Genomic DNA, 18,157 nt, shown 5'->3' with positions numbered 1-18,157 from the left:
TGAGGATGCTCAATAGGGTTTAAAGCGGGATTCCGCCCTTTTTTTTTTTTTTTTATTACCTGTGTTACAGGTGGGCGACTGCTACCTTCGCTTAGCATCCACGTCCGGCCTTTTTTTGACCCCCGGCGCGACGATTCTTTTCCTCAGGATGACTTTTAAAAAAGTGCTCTAGCATTTTCCATTTTAAGTGTGGGCGTCTGAAGCCCACAGGCATTTACTTCCTGTATATCGATGACGCTCGGCTCCCAGCATGCTCTGCTCCATCTCGCACATGCTCAGTGTGCAATGGTGGTAATGGCAGATACAGCTGCCTGCCCACTTTAAAAATGGCAAATTCGGACACGCCCTCGTCACGTGACCGGCATCCTAACGAAATCTCACGAGATTTCGCAATTTCATTGTCCCCCCATGGATTCTTGGGAAATTTCCCAGGGACCATTGCGAGGACGATAACCACACCTACTCCCACGGGAGGACAACCCGGAAGTCAGCTGAAACATCTGAAATAAAAGGTAAGTAAAGAATATTTTTTTTTTCAGGGTTCATTTAGGTAAGTATTCTATCTTGTGATTTTAATAATATGAAGTTTAATTTTTAGGTACCAAACCGCTTTAAGTTTGGAGGCATTCCATCATCTTTACCATCAGCTTCTTTAGCAAGGCAATGGTCGTCTTGGAGGTGTGCTTGGGATCGTTATGTTGGAATACTGCCCTGCGACCAAGGGAGGGGATCATGCTCTGCTTCAGTATGTCACAGTACATGTTGGCATTCATGGTTCCCTCAATGAACTGTAGATCTCCAGTACCGGCAGCACTCATGCAGCCCCAGATCATGACACTGCCACCACCAGGCAAGACACATTTGTCTTTGTACTGCTCACCTGGTTGCCGCCACACACGCTTGACACCATCTGAACCAAATAAGTTCATTTGGTCTCATCAGACCACAGGACATGATTCCCATAATCCATGTACTTAGTCTACTTGTCTTCAGTAAACAGTTTTTGGGCTTTCTTGTGCATCATCTTTAGAAGAGGCTTCCTTCTGGGATGACAGCCATGCATAGTGTGGCGTATTGTCAGAGCGCTGACAGGCTGACACCCCCCCACCCCAACCCTTCAACAATGTTGGCAGCATTCATACGTCTATTTCTCAAAGTCAACCTCTGGATATGACATAGAGTACGTGCACTCAACATCTTTGGTCGACCATGGAGAGGCCTGTTCTGAGTGGAACCTGTCCTGTTAAACCGCATACCAGCACGTTATGTGACACTTACCTGCAAACTAACCTTACGCTGTCTCTGCTGCAGGCCGCATCCTTCTGGGGCCCTGGACGCCGTGTTCTGGTATATTCAGTCAGGCCATCATATAGCGTCCGCCCCGTACTGCGCATGTGCAGTACGGGGCAGAAGAAGCTTTCGTAAAATTTCCGAAGCTGAACGGCGCCTGCGCCGTGAGTGGAGGTGGTAGCCCCACCATCCAAGCAGACATAGGGTTGTGAAAATTAGACGGCCCCTCGCGGGCGAGCTTCGGGCTCGGCCTCGCTAAGCTTTTTATTCCTACTCTATGTCCACTTGGATGGTGGGGCTAGAACCTGGACTCAGTGTGCAGGCGCCGTTCATCCTCGGCTATTTTCGGAATCTGTGTTGCTGTGTACTGCGCATGCGCAGTACACAGCGGGCACTATCTGATGGGGGACCTTATATGATAAGACACCGGCTTTGACTGGCCAGAGCTGAGTGGCCTCACTCCCGTCACGGCACGGTCTTCTGGAGAAACGGCATGGGTGGCCGTTTCTTTAGAGCGCATGCATCGATGACATCATCTGCACAGTACACAGTAAATATCTCCTAGACAGCGCACGTTTAGGAGATATTCACAGTGACTACATTTAAGCCTTATTCTAGGCTTACCTAGAGGTACAAATACTGCATGGAGGTTTACAACCTCTAACTCTATATATGTTTTCTTTGAAAAAAGTCCCTGAGGGGTGTCCTTTATGCATGTGTATTTTTCTAGATCCATTACTTGACAGGATCACTTTTCCAGTGTGAATACACACAATTGTGTTAACATCTAATTTTTCAGGTGCTGCCCGCTTACTGTAAACTTACTTGTGGCAAAGAAGCTGGGGTTTCTAAAATCTCTAAGAGCTTTTCTCCAGGCTGTGTGCGGATTACATCAACTATCAACTTCTTCGTTCTGTGTGGAAAAAAAGAGAAATAAAATAGGCATGTCTAAATTTGTCTTGAGCATAAAGCAAAGCATCAAGACTGTGGCATGTGTACAATCCCTTCCAGGCTGAATTATGCTTTTGGTGGGCAGTGAGGGGGCAGTAAAACCGCTACTCAAATGGCTATATTTACCGCTCCCCGACTGCCCCTGTGAAAGAGGTCTTCTTAAACAGCAGGAGCCATTGCCTCATTTTCCACATCACTTATCAGATAAAGAATCACTTACTTAATGCAGACCTTCTTTATGCTCCATTTTGTTTCTAATCTATTCTTTTTCAGCTTTCTTGTTTTGTATTGAATTAATTAGACCAGGCTTGCTTTTGATTAAACATGTGACCTACTCACATTATTTTTTTTAATTATAAATGTATGGAAACATGCCTATAAAATGCACACTTACAATCGGCTTACATGAGAAGCATAGGTTTAAATTTAAAATTAAAATTAAAATTATGCTCACCTAGGGGGATGCTACATTTGTCCCTTACCGGCTCTAAGCCTGGGAACTGAGTGATCAAAAACAGCTCATCGCTCAGTTCTTTGTCTTCCGGGTGCAGAGAGCTGGTGACTGTCAGTAAGAGGCTCTTTGCTTTGCCCCTCCAATGCTCACTGGACTGTAGAGGGGGCGGGAACAGCTGACTCAGGCTCTCTGCAGACCATATGGTGAGGCTCTCGTCAGAGCCTGGACCGGCTCTATGATGTGAGCCTGCTGTCGGCTAAAACCGGGTCACATGAGCACAGAACAAGCTGCAATTCTATGATCCATAGTAGTACAGCCAAAAAAAGCTTTGGCTATAAGTCTCCTTTAACCACATTATGATTATCGCACGCCGATGTACGTCCATTTTTTTGAAGAGGGATAGCTCGGTAACGGCAGCAGCTGCTGCCACAACCAAGATATCCATCTCTTCAGGCGCCGGTCATGTGTACGATAATGGTAGTCTCTGCAGTGGGTTCACCGCAAGATCACAGTTATCGGAGGCAGGAGTGGTACCACCCCCCCTTCCTGCCGCTCTCCTGCGCCCTCTGCTGCTTACCGGAGCCATCTGTAGTGGCCGAGGCGATCGGGACCTGCCTCGTCTGTGGTATGGAGACGAGCAAGGCTAAGATGGCCCCACCCATCTCTATCCCATAGCAGGGCGGAAGCGACATCAAAACGTCACTTCCGCCCATACCTCTTAAAGGCACATTTTTTCAAATGACAATTTTTTTTATTGCAATTAAGTCCAAATATGAGATCTGAGGACTTTTTGACCCCAGATCTCATATTTAAGAATACCTGTCATGTTTTTTTCTATTACAAGGGGTGTTTACATTCCTTGTAATAGGAACAAAAGTGATCCAATTTATTTTTTCAAAACAGTGCAAAAATAAAATCAAGTAAAATAAGATTTTTTTTTTTTTTTTTTTAAAACAACCCATCCCAACGAACTTGCACACAGAAGCGAACGCGTATGAAAACGGTAGTCAAACCGCACATGTGAGGTATCACCGCAATTGGTAGAGCGAGAGCAATAATTCTGGCACAGGACCTCCTCAAACGCAAAACATGCAACCTGTAGAATTTTTTAAAGGTCGCTTATGGAGATTTTTGAGGGTAAAAGTTTGACACCATTCCACAAACGGGCGTAATTTTGAAGCATGACATATTGGGTATCAATTTATTCGGCGTAACATTATCTTTCACAATATATATAATTTTACTGTTGTCTTATTTTTTCTGTTAAAAAAAAGTGCATTTTTTTTCAAAAAAAGAGCGCTTGTAAGACTGCTGTGCAAATATGGTGTGAAAAAAAGTATTGCAACGACCTCCATTTTATTCTCTAGGGTGTTAGAAAAAAAAACAATATATAATGTTTGGGGGTTCCAAGTAATTTTCTAGCAAAAAAAAAAAAACTGTTTTAAACATGTAAACACAGAGTCTGAAAGAGGCTCGGTCCTTAAGTGGTTAACTTGGGCAGCAGGGGATGTACTGAAAAATTCAGACAGTGAACGTTTTTTTTTTCTGATGTCAAGAAAACACAAAGCCATTTGTGTATATGGAAGATGAGGAATGATGTTCATACACATGGCATCAATAACACCGGAATAATTATGCATAGGAAAACATGTTTCTAATTGTAAACTTTTACAATTTTGTAGACTTTATCAAGATACCAACCTATAACTTAAACTAAATGAACCGAACATCCAGTTGGCTTACAAAAAGAAAAAAAAAAATTTTTGTGCTGGTTTTTACGTAACATAAAAAATGTGAAGCAATTCAATGACATTTTTTCTGCAGAGTAGCCTTGTTTAATATCCAGTGTAATCAGCAATGCACTAGGTAGAAATTGCAAAAACCCAAAGCACACTGCTAAATTCTGCACAGTAAAAACATGGGATCTGATTGGTCACTATAGCTCCTTGCACTATTTTACTGAATGGGCTCAATATTGTAAGATATATTAATGATAATAATACACATTTGTACTACTATCAAACAGCTTGAATTTGTTTATTCGATTTCTTACTAGAAGCCATTCTAACACTATACAAGCCAAAGTTGGCAAAGAATGATTTAATGCTATTCTGTAAGAGACAACATCATAATCTGAGTTTTCTCTGATATTTGTCTGTCTGAAAGAAATATAAATAAAATGATTTTGCTTCATCACGCAAGAAAATGCAAAATGTTAGTAGGAAGGACTTCATTACTGGTAGTACATTAATTGAAAGTTATATCTGGCAGGGGAGTTTTTATATTTTGGAAAGAAGTAAAAGGTTCAAAACTGATTGGAATTTGTCATAAAATAATCTGTCATTTTTAGAAACAATTTCTAACACATTTGGAATTTTTTTTTGTGTATAAGAAGGTCTGCCTGCACACCATGCTTGCAGTTAAGTATCCCCAGTGAAAGACATATTTGAGATGAACTAAATGTCATATTTAGAAACTCTTTTTAAACCTCTCTGGTAAGCTATATAGAGACCACAAAGATTATGTCCCTGAACAAAATACATACTTGATCATCAGGCTTTTCATGTCTTGATCCCCACCGTCTTTTAAATCAAACTTGCTTGTTAAAGTAAGGGAAATTTCAGTTTTGGCCAGTTGACTAAGTGCATTCTCCTTATTAGGATCGTGAGAATCAACTGCACCCTCACCTGTTGGAAATCATAGGTACAATTTAATAATATATTAGTATACAGTATATATATATATATATATATATATATATATATATATATATATATATATATATATATATATATATATACATACATACATACACACATACACACACACACACACACATATACACACAGTGTGTAAAATATATATATGCAAATTCTGTATCGCCATCAAAAATTGTCAGGGGCACTTTGCTTTATAATACTGTATATACAGTATATATATATATATATATATATATATATATATATATATATATACACATACACACATACACACACACATATACACACAGTGTGTAAAATATATATATATATATATATATATATACTGTATATACAGTATTATAAAGCAAAGTGCCCCTGACAATTTTTGATGGCGATACAGAATTTGCATTTACCGTTTAACATAGCAAAACTTAACAATAAAACCTTGAATTTATCTCAAAGACCCCAGAAACACAGAAGAGGAAATGATATGACAGACACGTGGCCATCAGGTCACAGTGACATGAACATAGTACAGCACACAGGAAAAAGAGAACGTCTCACCAAGAAAAGACTCCACATCTGGGACTGATCCAAGATCCTCCAACAATTCATGTAAAACATCATTGTGGTCCGGTGATATGGCATCCTGATGTTCTAAAAGTAGCTACAGTAACAAAAAGGTCATGGAAAAGATGTAAAAAGGCTATAACAGTTAATCAGAAGTTAACACAATCCAGTCTCAAATAAATATATATATATATATATAAACTGTGGTGGGGACAGCAGGCTGTAAGCACCTTCAGGGGGAGGAACTGATATTGAGTTCTCTCCAGTAAAATATGCTGGTGTAATGTGAATAGCCTATAACAAATATAGGGTTGCTTCTTCATAACAACATATATCTATAAGCCACCAGCACATAAATGAACTCTAGAATGTCAGCTCTTCTGTAGCACCACCTAAAGGTCATATATGGTATTGCGGACATTTCTCATATAACATAAATGGACAAAGGTAGCATTTGTTCGTTAGTGATTGTAAAGCTATTAAAAGTTTTTTTTTTACCTTAATGCAGAGAATGTATTAAGGTGATTGTAAATTATCACCTTGTAAAACAACTCATTCAGTTTAAAATGAAAGGCAAAACATTTTTGTATAGATTTAAAAAAAAACAAAAAAAAACACCACATTATAACAACAACACCCCCCCCCCCCCCCCCATTTTTTAAAATAAATGATTACATTCCCTCAGTTCTCAGCTACATAAGAGGAGAAGCAGAACCACACTGATCTTCCCAGTTATTGGCTGTGCAGTGGGGGCGTGCCAGGCCAAGTCTGATCATTGGAAGAGAGTACACCGAGTTCCCAGCACAGCTAGAGAACTGACCACGCTGTGCTCTCCCTCCTAGTGCGGTCAGTATTTAATAAAGCAAGGGGACTAGCAGGAACACCATGGATTTTACATGAAGGAAGCAATACAAATATAACGGGATACTTTCTGATACAAGTACATGGTACAGCAGGTACATATGAGGAATATGAAGTGTTGAGGTAACAAATGTTTTAGGTAAAAAAAAAAAATAAAAAAAAAAATAAAAACATTTTACCTTTACAACCACTTTAAAGTATATGTAAACTCTTATCCAGTTCCGTTTAACAAAGAAGCGAAAGGAAAAAACATTTGTAAATGTGCGTGTATGTATATATACACACACACACACACACATATATATATATATATATATATATATATATATATATATATCTAGATAGACAGTATCTCACAAAAGTGAGTACACAACACATTTTTTGTAAATATTTTATTATATCTTTTCATGTGACAACACTGAAGAAATGACACGTTGCTACAATGTAAAGTAGTGAGTGTACAGCTTGTATAACAGTGTAAATTTGCTGTTCCCTCAAAATAACTCAACACACAGCCATTAATGTCTAAACCGCTGGCAACAAAAGTGAGTACACCCCTAAGTGAAAATGTCCACATTGGGCCCAATTAGCCATTTGCCCTCCCAGTGTCATGTGACCCGTTAGTGTTACAAGGTCTCAGGTGTGAATGGGGTGCAGGTGTGTTAAATTTGGTGTTATTGCTCTCACTCTCTCATACTGGCCACTGCAAGTTGAGCAATGCACCTCATGGCAATGAAAACTCTGAGGATCTGAAAAAAATTATTGTTACGCTACATAAAGATGGCGAACCTTGGCACCCCAGATGTTTTGGAACTACATTTCCCATGATGCTCCACTAAACTGTAGAGTGCATGAGCATCATGGGAAATGTAGTTCCAAAACATCTGGGGTGCCAAGCTTCGCCATCACTGGCCTAGGCTATAAGAAGATTGCCAAAACCCTGAAACTGAGCTTCAGCACGGTGACCAAGACCATACAGCGGTTTAACAGGACAGGTTCCAATCAGAACAGGCCTCGCCATGGTCGACCAAAGAAGTTGAGTGCACATGCTCAGCATCATATCCAGAGGTGGTCTTTGGGAAATAGACGCATGAGTGCTGCCAGCATTGCTGCAGAGGTTGAAGGGGTGGGGGGGGGAATGAGCCTGTCAGTGCTCAGATCATACGCTTCACACTGCATTAAATTGGTCTGCATGGCGATCGTCCCAGAAGGAAGCCTCTTCTAAAGATGATGCACAAGAAAAGCTGTTGAAGACAAGCAGACTAAGGACATGGATTACTGGAACCATGTCCTGTGGTCTGATGAGACCAGATAAGATAAAGATAGGATAAGATGAACTTATTTGGTTCAGATGGTGTCAACCATGTGTGGCGGCAACCAGATGAGGAGAACACATGAAAAGATATAATAAAATATTTACAAAAATGTGAGGGGTGTACTCACTTTTGTGAGATACTAAATATATATATATATATATATATATATATATATATATATATATATATATATATATACACACATACACACACACACACACACACATATATATATATATACAGACACACATATAAACCTCTTTTTTTCGTCTTTATAATTAATCACATAACCTCTGTTCTCAGCTGCATAAAGGCTTAGAGAGGTGGGGGTGGAGATAAGGCAGTACACTGATCTTGCTTCCCAGTGAATGACTGCACAGGGACACATGTCAGCAGAAGTCTGACCATTGAAGGAGGACAGGCAGGCTGCTCTCCCAGCACAGCCAGAAAACTAACCATTCAGAAATGGATGTGATCTTAGGGCCAGCGTGGTCTGTTTGAAATAGAAAAGCAGAGGGACTGGCAGGATCACCAGGCATTTCACACAAAGGAAGTAATACAAAGAGAACAAGTAACGCAAGTAAATGGTACATATCAGGAATATGAAATGTTGAGTGAACATATTCTTTAAATGTGTGCAGTGGGTCCAAGTGTGTCTCTTATTTTTCTCAAAATGCTACAGTATACAATGACACCAAACATATCATTGTACATGTTATTATACAATTCACTTTCAGCTGTTGCTATTTTAAACATCATATAGCTCTATAGGATATACATTTATTCTGTAAGTACTTGATGCCTTTGCAGGCACAGGTATATTGCCTTGCAGAAGTAGAAGAAACATCATCACTGTGTTGCATACAACCTGCACAGAGAGCAGAGCTGTAGGAGGGATCCGGCAGCCCCACTCACTACAGGCTGCCTGCAGAACACAATAAAAGGGATGGAGACAAGACCAGTTACCCTACACAAGGATAGAGCAGAAATTAATGGTCTTTATTACAGGAAGCTCCTGTACCGAAAGTTTCGTGCTGAATTACTACACAGATCTGGAGGACATACCTAAAGCACACCAAGATTTATGCAAGAACACACATGCATTCCAGAGTTTAGCTTAAAGACACATAGGCACTCAGAGCCATTAGCTCAGGCTGTTTATGTGTTTGACTCTCAACAGGGACAACATTCAAAATGGAGTTATAAGTCCGCCCTATGTTTGCATGGATGTTCATACAGGTGCTAAAAGTTGCCTCCCACAATCCAACTGGTAGGTTTACTGGTGTCTCACCAAACTGACCCAACACTTTCTGGTTTTAGGTCTGTGTTATACTATAATGCACTGTACACACGGTCGGACATTCTGACGACAAAATCCGTCTGATTTTTTTTCAGACGGATTTTGGCCCAAACTTGTCTTGCATACATACGGTCGCCCAAAGTTGTCGGAAAAGCCGATAATTCAGAACGAGGTGCCATAAAACAAGTACGTCGGGACTCTAAACGGGCCAGTAGCCAATACCTTTCGTCTCGTAATTTATTCTGAGCATGCGTAGCACTTTGTGCGTCAGATTTGTCTACACACGATCGGAATTTAAACGGTTGGATTTTGTTGTTGGAAAATTTTAGATCCAGCTCTCAAACTTTGTGTGTCGGAAATTCCGATGGAAAAAGTCCGATGGAGCCCACACATGATCGTAATTTCCAACAACACAATCCAATCGCACATTTTCCGTCGGAAAGTCCAACCGTGTGTACAGGGCATAAGTGCCTTTGTGAGCAGACTCTGATGTAATGGCTCCTTGGACTCTTTAGAAGACACTGTAATTTCCTGGTTTTGCAAAAATATAGGAAATATAGAATCTGCTTGTGAATAAAGAATGTTATATGGAAAAACAAACAGGATTTGCGAGTTTCCTTTTTAGAAAATCAAGGCCAGTCCTATGTCTGAGACTGAATTCTTTTAAAATATATTGCTGTAAAAAAGGCCGGTACTACAAGCCTTTAACATCTGTTTTGAATACTTGTTATTAATTATGGATACCATGGGATGTATTACTAAGTGCCGGAGCAGCCATGCAATGCTCCAGGGCAGGTCACATCCAAGACGGGAATGAAGAATAGTAAAAAGTCTATGTGAGATTAGGGATGAAGTCTAATGCTGTTACAGAAGGTAATGACATAATGCCAGAAGTGTGTGGCCTTCACTATGTACAGAAATGTGTGTGGGTGAAGTTCTGATATTACAGGAGGGATACAAATTAAAACAGAAAATTGAAAGCAGTACTAAACTAAAAAAAAAAAAAAAAAAAAAAAAAATATGTGAAAAATTGTGAGCAGGCAGGCTCTTTACTGAGAAGAGACATCCTATGGTGATCCATAGATACTCACCTCTGTTCCAGCATTGTGACTGGTAGATGCCTCACTGAGTGCTGACAGCTTGTCCACGGGTTTCTTCCACATGTGTGTTTTTACCCATTTTGATTGGTGGGGGAATGACATGATTCCCGTCATGCACAGAGGAGTCATTTATTTCAGTGCTAATGTAGTGTACCAAGAATGAACGCTGAGTTGCACAAGTGCAGGACAGTGCACATTTAAATATAATATTGCAATTAGGCAGGTAAGTTGGTTTTATTGAAGAAGAAACTTCGTATATCTCTTCTGCAACAAGCCTGCCTGTCTGTTTGAAATTATTTAAATGTAGCTTTAGTTCCCATCCAACAGACTAAATGGAAATAAACAGGAGGGGTTTCAACTACATACTCTGTGAATACTCTGTCAACTACATGAAGTGCATGTGCAATGCATATGTAAAAGCGCTACGTAACCCCCCTAAGCCCACTTCAAATGTCGCTATGGCAATCATCAAAAACACTGATCCTCAAAAACTAATTTCAACCTTCTACAACCTACTCTCCACCCCAGTAGCAACTAAAATAGCTTATGGACTTAAACCTCGCTGGGAAAGGGCGGTGGGACCTATCGAAGACGGGGAATGGGAGGAAGCTCTGGAATTCTGTAAGGCAGTTTCGCCAAAACTGTCGGACAGGCTAACCCAAATTTACATACTCCATCAAGCGTACCTTACCCCCCTCAGGGTTGCCAGGTACAGAGGCTCCCAGTCCACTTTGTGCCAAATGTGTGGAAGGGAGACAGGAACATTCATTCACTTACTGTGGTCATGCCCCAAAGTACAGGGACTATGGACACAGATAGTAAGATTCCTACATGACGAAATGGGCTCTCCGGCCACGCTGGACCCAAAAATGTGCCTTTTAGGACTCTTGCCAGACTCGACCGACAGGTACATGAAGACATTTCTACACGAGACGTTATTCACAGCACGAAAGACATTAGCTAGGAAATGGATGAGGACTTGTCCCCCGAGCATTGCAGAATGGAAAGCAGAAATAAACAACACCCTCCCCTACAAAAAATGTATATACACCAATAGGGGGATGTCCTGAGAAATACTACAAAATCTGGGACAGGTGGCTGCAGGAGTCTAGCACTTGTTCATAGCCTGTTTATGCACAATACATAGTAATGTAAATGACAAGTAGATCCTCCGGCCCATGGGTAGTGAAGTAACCCAAAACACTGACACAAGGTACCTTTTTGCTTTATTTATTTCATGCATAAAATGTGATGTGACATTGAAGATTTGAGATGGTTATACAATTGTTATTTGAGGATCTGTACGATATGTACCATTTTTGTAAATGTAATCTGTAACATGTATGCACTGTAAATCGAAATAAACCTGGTTGATTTAAAAAAAAAAAAAAGCGCTACGTAAATTGACAGCGCTATACAAGTACCTGAAATAAATACTCAATAACATGTTACGTTAACGTACTTGTAAACCAACACATATACCCGGTAAAGTTACTGTCCTCAGGTGATGGAGATGAAACAAATCCTCCTACATAAGCTGTACCTGTTTATCTGCAGTCTTCTTTTCTCTACATCCCCCCCCTCCACACACACATAGCACATAGGAACAGAGCTGAGGCTGTCAACCACATGCTGTGTGCTGGAGTTGCCTCCCGTGTCATTTGTTCTTTTTTTTGGGGGGGGGGGGGAGTCAGGAAAGCATGTCAGAAATGACTCATTCAGAAAGCAGAGGAACGAAGCAGCATACAGAAATAACAAAGTACACACTTTAGAAGGATATGCATTGTCCATATTTCATGTCTGAGATTTACAACCGCTTTAAAGTGCAACAAAATCCAGTCTTCAGAGGAAATCAAGGCAATGCAAACTTCATGCAGATAGTTTCCATGGTAGAAACAGAACCCAGGCTACAGCACCTTTGCTAATCAGTGCACTACCATGCTAGTATACCATGCTGTACATATGTATGTGTACGTGTGTGTGTGTGTACGTGTGTGTGTGTGTGTACGTGTGTGTGTGTGTGTACGTGTGTGTGTGTGTGTACGTGTGTGTGTGTGTGTACGTGTGTGTGTGTGTGTGTACGTGTGTGTGTGTGTGTACGTGTGTGTGTGTGTGTACGTGTGTGTGTGTGTACGTGTGTGTGTGTGTACGTGTGTGTGTGTGTACGTGTGTGTGTGTGTACGTGTGTGTGTGTGTGTGTGTGTGTGTGTGTGTGTGTGTGTGTGTGTGTGTGTGTGTACGTGAGCGAGCGAGCCTGTGTACGTGAGCGAGCGAGCCTGCGTACGGGTGTTAGGGGGGGCTGAGAGCGTACGGGTGTTAGGGGGGCTGAGAGCGTACGGGTGTTAGGGGGGCTGAGAGCGTACGGGTGTTAGGGGGGCTGAGAGCGTACGGGTGTTAGGGGGGCTGAGAGCGTACGGGTGTTAGGGGGGCTGAGAGCGTACGGGTGTTAGGGGGGCTGAGAGCGTACGGGTGTTAGGGGGGCTGAGAGCGTACGGGTGTTAGGGGGGCTGAGAGCGTACGGGTGTTAGGGGGGCTGAGAGCGTACGGGTGTTAGGGGGGCTGAGAGCGTACGGGTGTTAGGGGGGCTGAGAGCGTACGGGTGTTAGGGGGGCTGAGAGCGTACGGGTGTTAGGGGGGCTGAGAGCGTACAGCTGCTAGTTTGGGATGTCTCTTTTGGGCAAAATATAAATATGAAAGCACTGATGACTTATAATACACTGTTCATTTTCCTATATGACGTTGTAAGTGTTAAAATAAAAGGTGTGTGCATGGAAGGACTTGATGGGGTGGCTAGTGGGCTGATTTGGTGGGACGGCCAGTGAAAAGGCCCTGGGGAATGTTGGAGGTCAGGCCCGGGGGGGCCCAGGCCTAAAGCTGTCTAAGGGGCCCCACAATTTCTGATGGCTGCCCTGCTGACAAGGACTGAATATAGGTAAAATGTGTTTTCTGTTAGATGTTGTCCTTCCAAGAACTCTTCATGATAAAATAAAAACCTGCTTGTAGGTGTGAAATGGTTTTCTAGATTTGGAAGTTATGCTATACACATACAGATGCGCATATACTGGGAATCACTATAGCTACTTACTGAATGGGTATTGATGATTTCTTCTATTGAGATATATATGATAGGCTTGCTTAGTGTCACGAGGTCAGAATACTCATCAATATTGAATTTCTCCTCTGGTTCTGGAACTTCACAAGCAGCTTGAAAGAATTTTCTAAATGAAAAGTGTAAATTGTTTGTTATCATATGAAAATCATACAATCATCACATAAAACCAAATATGACCATGCTATTTATGTTTGTTGTATCTTTTTGCTTAAAGCTGACCTTTAGCATTACCTTTCTGCCTTGTGCAGTTGTACAGGCTCCTCTCCTGTGCTGAAATTAGGGTATATCAAGCATCATTTAGCCCTTCTGCTAGGCTAATCTGTCCCTGTCCCACCCTCTTTCATTCACTGGATTTAATTCAATTTTCCCATATAGGCATTGACATATCTTCCTGCATTTAAGACGCAAAATATAGCATGATCTGCCAGTATTGCACAGAGAAGCACAAAGGCCTCCTATGACATCACTGGGTTTAAAATAAGGTAATGGGATACTATAGTACAACAAAAATTATCTTGGGTGGGTCACCCTGTGTGGATATATTCAACAATTTAGCTCTTGATAACACTGGAATCCACAGTTAATGACTCATGCTGAGGGTTATTTAGCTATCTACTCCCCACAATGTGAAAGCTATCTGCCGCCACAATGTCTGAAAAAAGAAAGTCTGACAGTGCCAACTTCCTTGGTTGCTCTGTGATGCCATGTGGCCAAATTCTGAGAGTGGCAAAGGAAGTTTATGTTGGAAGATTGGAAGCGGTGTCCCAATAAACCAGGAAAACTTTTTTGCCATGCCCATCAATCAAGGCACACTATGCATGATACAGCCTTCAGACATCGCCCTTACCATGAATGGACTAACTGGTTGAGCATATCCCCTCAGACCAAAGGTTTCCACATCTTCTCTGGTTCTGCATGTTGTATTTTTTTTTATGACATACAGATTGCAAGTGATTAGAGAAGCAGAATTTTTCTAAATTATTTAAGAGTAGGAAATGTCATCGCTCCATTTCATGCACTCTACACCTAGCTTACAAAATGGTTTCTTACAGATAAATGCCATAAGGAAAATACATGTTTTCCTAAACAGTAATAATATCAGGAAAACATATGTACCTGAACTTCTGGTGGGTCTGAGACAGGTAGTTGTTCATGGAAGACAGGTGAGTATTTTCTCCATCAAATAGCTTATTGGAAGCAGCATGCTGAAGCACTTTGGCAACAGAACCGAGGTTCCTTCTCTGGTCTGGATGAATCTGACCACCAGCTGTCATGTCAATTATGTCAAATCCATCTGGGGCCACTATAGCAGGGTTCATGTACCGGTAATAAAGGAGGTTTCCTACAATCTAAGGGAAAAAGGACATCAACAAAGAATAAGAATGTAAAAAATAAAGTCCAGTCAACATGGTGGCTCCAAGACTGCCAGCGTTGCTTTGCAGTGCTGTGGCCTGGAGCAACAACATTTTTTAGTTCTATTTTGGCTGATTTTTGAATTTTGTTCATGTCGGGAGATATATATGCCAAAATGTACCACTCCTAAATTGTGGTTATAAAATAATGTACCAGCCTTGTGGCTGTCCTTCACTAGCAAGTCCTATTCAGAAGGAGCAACAATACAAAACAAGGTTTTGTTTACTAGAAAGGTGATTTTCAAAGTCTCGTGTATCCTCTTAGGCCTCATGCACATGGGGCGTACTAAAGTGTACACCTGTGGAGAGCTGTGTTTCCCCACACGGGGATGCACTGGTGTTCTGTGTATCTCAGTGCAGCCCGTCCCATGTCAGTTGGCAGCTGTGTTCCGGTTCTCAATTTGACATCCATGTGGGAGAGGGACCTGTCCCTGAATGCACACTGTATAGGAGGAGAGGGCACAGTGAGCAGACGAATGCCTCTCATCAGCCTACTGCTGCTCTTTCACTGTCCAGTCAGCAGGCAGGGGGTAGAGAGAAGACACCACTGTATTCCTTAAAAGTGGATATCATACACATGTCTGTGCTGTCTGGCAGGGCTATGAAAACTTGAGAATTGGCAGACAAAAATACAAATCCTTTGGCAGCTTCCATATATATTTAACATCTGTGCATTTAGCGGTTTGTCTAGAGTTGAACTTTAACGGAAGCAAAGCATTTAGGGTAGGAGTCCCTTCAAGCCATCAGCCTAATGGTATACCTTTTTTATCCAACTATAATGTTTATATCTAAATACTGATAAAACCAGCTCTAACGAGCAGGGCCCTCTGATTCCTCCTGTACTGCATTGTATTGCAACTGTACTGTCTGCCCTAACATTGCACAGTGCTGCACAAAATGTTGGCGCTATATAAATCCACATATACATACACACAAAATTCCGATAGCACCTTTGCTGCATAACTACTGAAAAAAACATTATTTAGGAATCAGCAGAATGATGAAATAGCATTGAGAGGAAGGACCTTTAAAGCACAAGCACTACTAAGCAGGGAGCACAACCTGCTGTTGGCGCTATATAAATCCTGTATAATGATAATAAGCGATGCACAAAAGTGTTGGCGCAATATAATGCTTATATAATAACCAGTAAGTAAACATACTAACCTTTAATAGTTCATCTTCTGTTGCATCTGGGAATTTTTCATGTAAGGAATTTTTCAGAACCTTGGCCACATATCTCATTCCATAGCTTTAGAAAGGAAATTAAGTCAGTTTAGCAAACTATATTTATATTTGAATTTATTTGAGCTACAGAGTCTCAGGACACTTGTGGGCAGCACTGACCGTACAGAGATTCATTATTATAATACAGGCATTGTCATATCTTTTCTGCAGGACTATCCACACATTTCTGTAGTGTTAGCACCAGGAAAAACGATGCTAGAGGAATCAGCGGATGCACGGTTTAATGTCAGATGATAGGACGGTGGGAGGAAGCTTGACCACCATCTCCCTAAATACATTGGGAAAGCACAGGTCTGGCTAGGCACTTCTGTCCAAAAAGTGCTTGGGATCAGATTTGTGTATACAGTATTTGTATTTAGAATATTACATGTTTCTGCACAAGTTGCATCTATGGATATGTTGTGGGGCAAACCATGGGACTGTGCAATGTGCAAGTTTACTTCCAAGTATATATTAGATCTACTTTAATGTTTTCTAGCTCCTAGTACTTAGCCCTCATTATGTATGGTGTATGTGCAGTACATTCCACAATATTATAATCACAGCAGTAAATCAGAGACCAAGCGGTGGTGAAAGCCTGAGGTGACTAGTCATACAGTAAATTACTAGTACATAAACAAAATACTACCAGCACCACTGTTAGTATCATTGTACATATATGCCCAGAGTTTCCTGTATGTTCCGAGTATGTTCTTGGATTTTTATGTAGTGCCACTATAAAAGTAAACTGATCATATCAGAATCTGCAGGCATGAACAGAGTCATAGTTGTCATGTCACAGAAATAAATCAAAGAAATCTTTAGGTAGTTCTGCTTCTATATAGGGCTGTCATTTGTGTACTTTGACCTAAACAAAGTGCTTGTTACAACTTGTAAATGATTATACTACAAGAATTCTAAAGTACACCGATTACCCATACCTTTATGGTCACTCACAGTTTAAGCAAATAACACGGATTATCTTGTTACAATGGCATCTGAAAGTCAGTGGGATATATTAGGCAGCAAGTAAGCATGGTTTCCTGAAGTTGATGAAAAAATGGGTATTATGGTTTGTTGCACATGGGGACACGTAGTTGCAGACCGGGCAGAGTGCTGACCCGTGTCCACAGCCAAAAGGGCATACAATGGGCATCTGAGTATCAGAACTGGACCACAGAGCAATGGGAGAAGGTAGCCTGGTCTGACGAGTCACAATTTATTTTACATCATGTGGATAGCCAGGTGCGTGTATGCGGTTTACCAGGGTAAGAGATAGCACAAGGATGCAATATGGGAAGAAGACGAGCTGAGAGAGACAGTGTGATGCTTTGGGCAATGTTATGCTGGGAAAATTTGGATCCCGTCATTCATGTGGATGTTACTTGATACGTTTTACCTATCTAAACATTGTTGCTAACCGAGTACACCCCTTCATAGAAACGGTATGCCCTGATGGAAGCAAACTCTTTCAGCAGAATAATAGGTCCTGCCACACTGCAAAAATGGTTCAAGAATTGTTTGAGGAACTCAACAACCAGTTTTAAAGCGTTAAGTTGGCCTCCAAATTCTCCAGATCCTATTGAGCATCTGTGATATGTGCTGAAAAACAAATCCAACCTATGGATGCCCCACCACGCAACTTACAGAACTTAACCACTTGCCGAACCAGATCATAGCCGAAAGACGGCTACAGCGCGGTCGGCTTATTCTGGGAGGGCATCCATGGACGTCCTCCCAGAATGTTGCTCTCACGCGCCCCCCTGGGGTGCGCTTCCGGAAATATCCGTGACCGTCGGCATCACGGATGATGGTAAATAGCCGGTAGCGCCTGTTTTCCACGTGATCGCTCCGTCAAATGA

General features: G+C 41.4%; 1 protein-coding gene across 4 annotated transcripts in view; it reads right to left on the bottom strand.

Annotated features, from left to right (window-relative positions):
- The window catches only part of IQGAP2 (IQ motif containing GTPase activating protein 2), a 401,604-nt gene that overhangs the window by 14,376 nt on the left and 369,071 nt on the right, over nucleotides 1–18,157 (bottom strand). For all 4 annotated transcript variants that reach the window (XM_077462564.1, XM_077462563.1, XM_077462566.1 and 1 more), the window contains 6 exons: nucleotides 16,236–16,320; nucleotides 14,773–15,005; nucleotides 13,630–13,762; nucleotides 5,962–6,064; nucleotides 5,241–5,382; nucleotides 2,116–2,203 (listed from right to left, as the gene is read on the bottom strand). In XM_077462564.1, the coding sequence (XP_077318690.1) occupies nucleotides 2,116–2,203; nucleotides 5,241–5,382; nucleotides 5,962–6,064; nucleotides 13,630–13,762; nucleotides 14,773–15,005; nucleotides 16,236–16,320 (784 nt within the window). The remainder of the gene's footprint in view (nucleotides 1–2,115; nucleotides 2,204–5,240; nucleotides 5,383–5,961; nucleotides 6,065–13,629; nucleotides 13,763–14,772; nucleotides 15,006–16,235; nucleotides 16,321–18,157) is intronic.

This window comes from Lithobates pipiens, unplaced genomic scaffold (assembly GCF_037356315.1).
Source record: "Lithobates pipiens isolate NorthernLeopardFrog02 unplaced genomic scaffold, aLitPip1_a1.2 Scaffold_3, whole genome shotgun sequence".
Classification (NCBI taxonomy): Eukaryota; Metazoa; Chordata; class Amphibia; order Anura; family Ranidae; genus Lithobates; species Lithobates pipiens.
The sequence above is the reverse complement of the archived record's forward strand: the minus strand, read 5'-3'. Positions and strand labels throughout refer to the sequence as shown.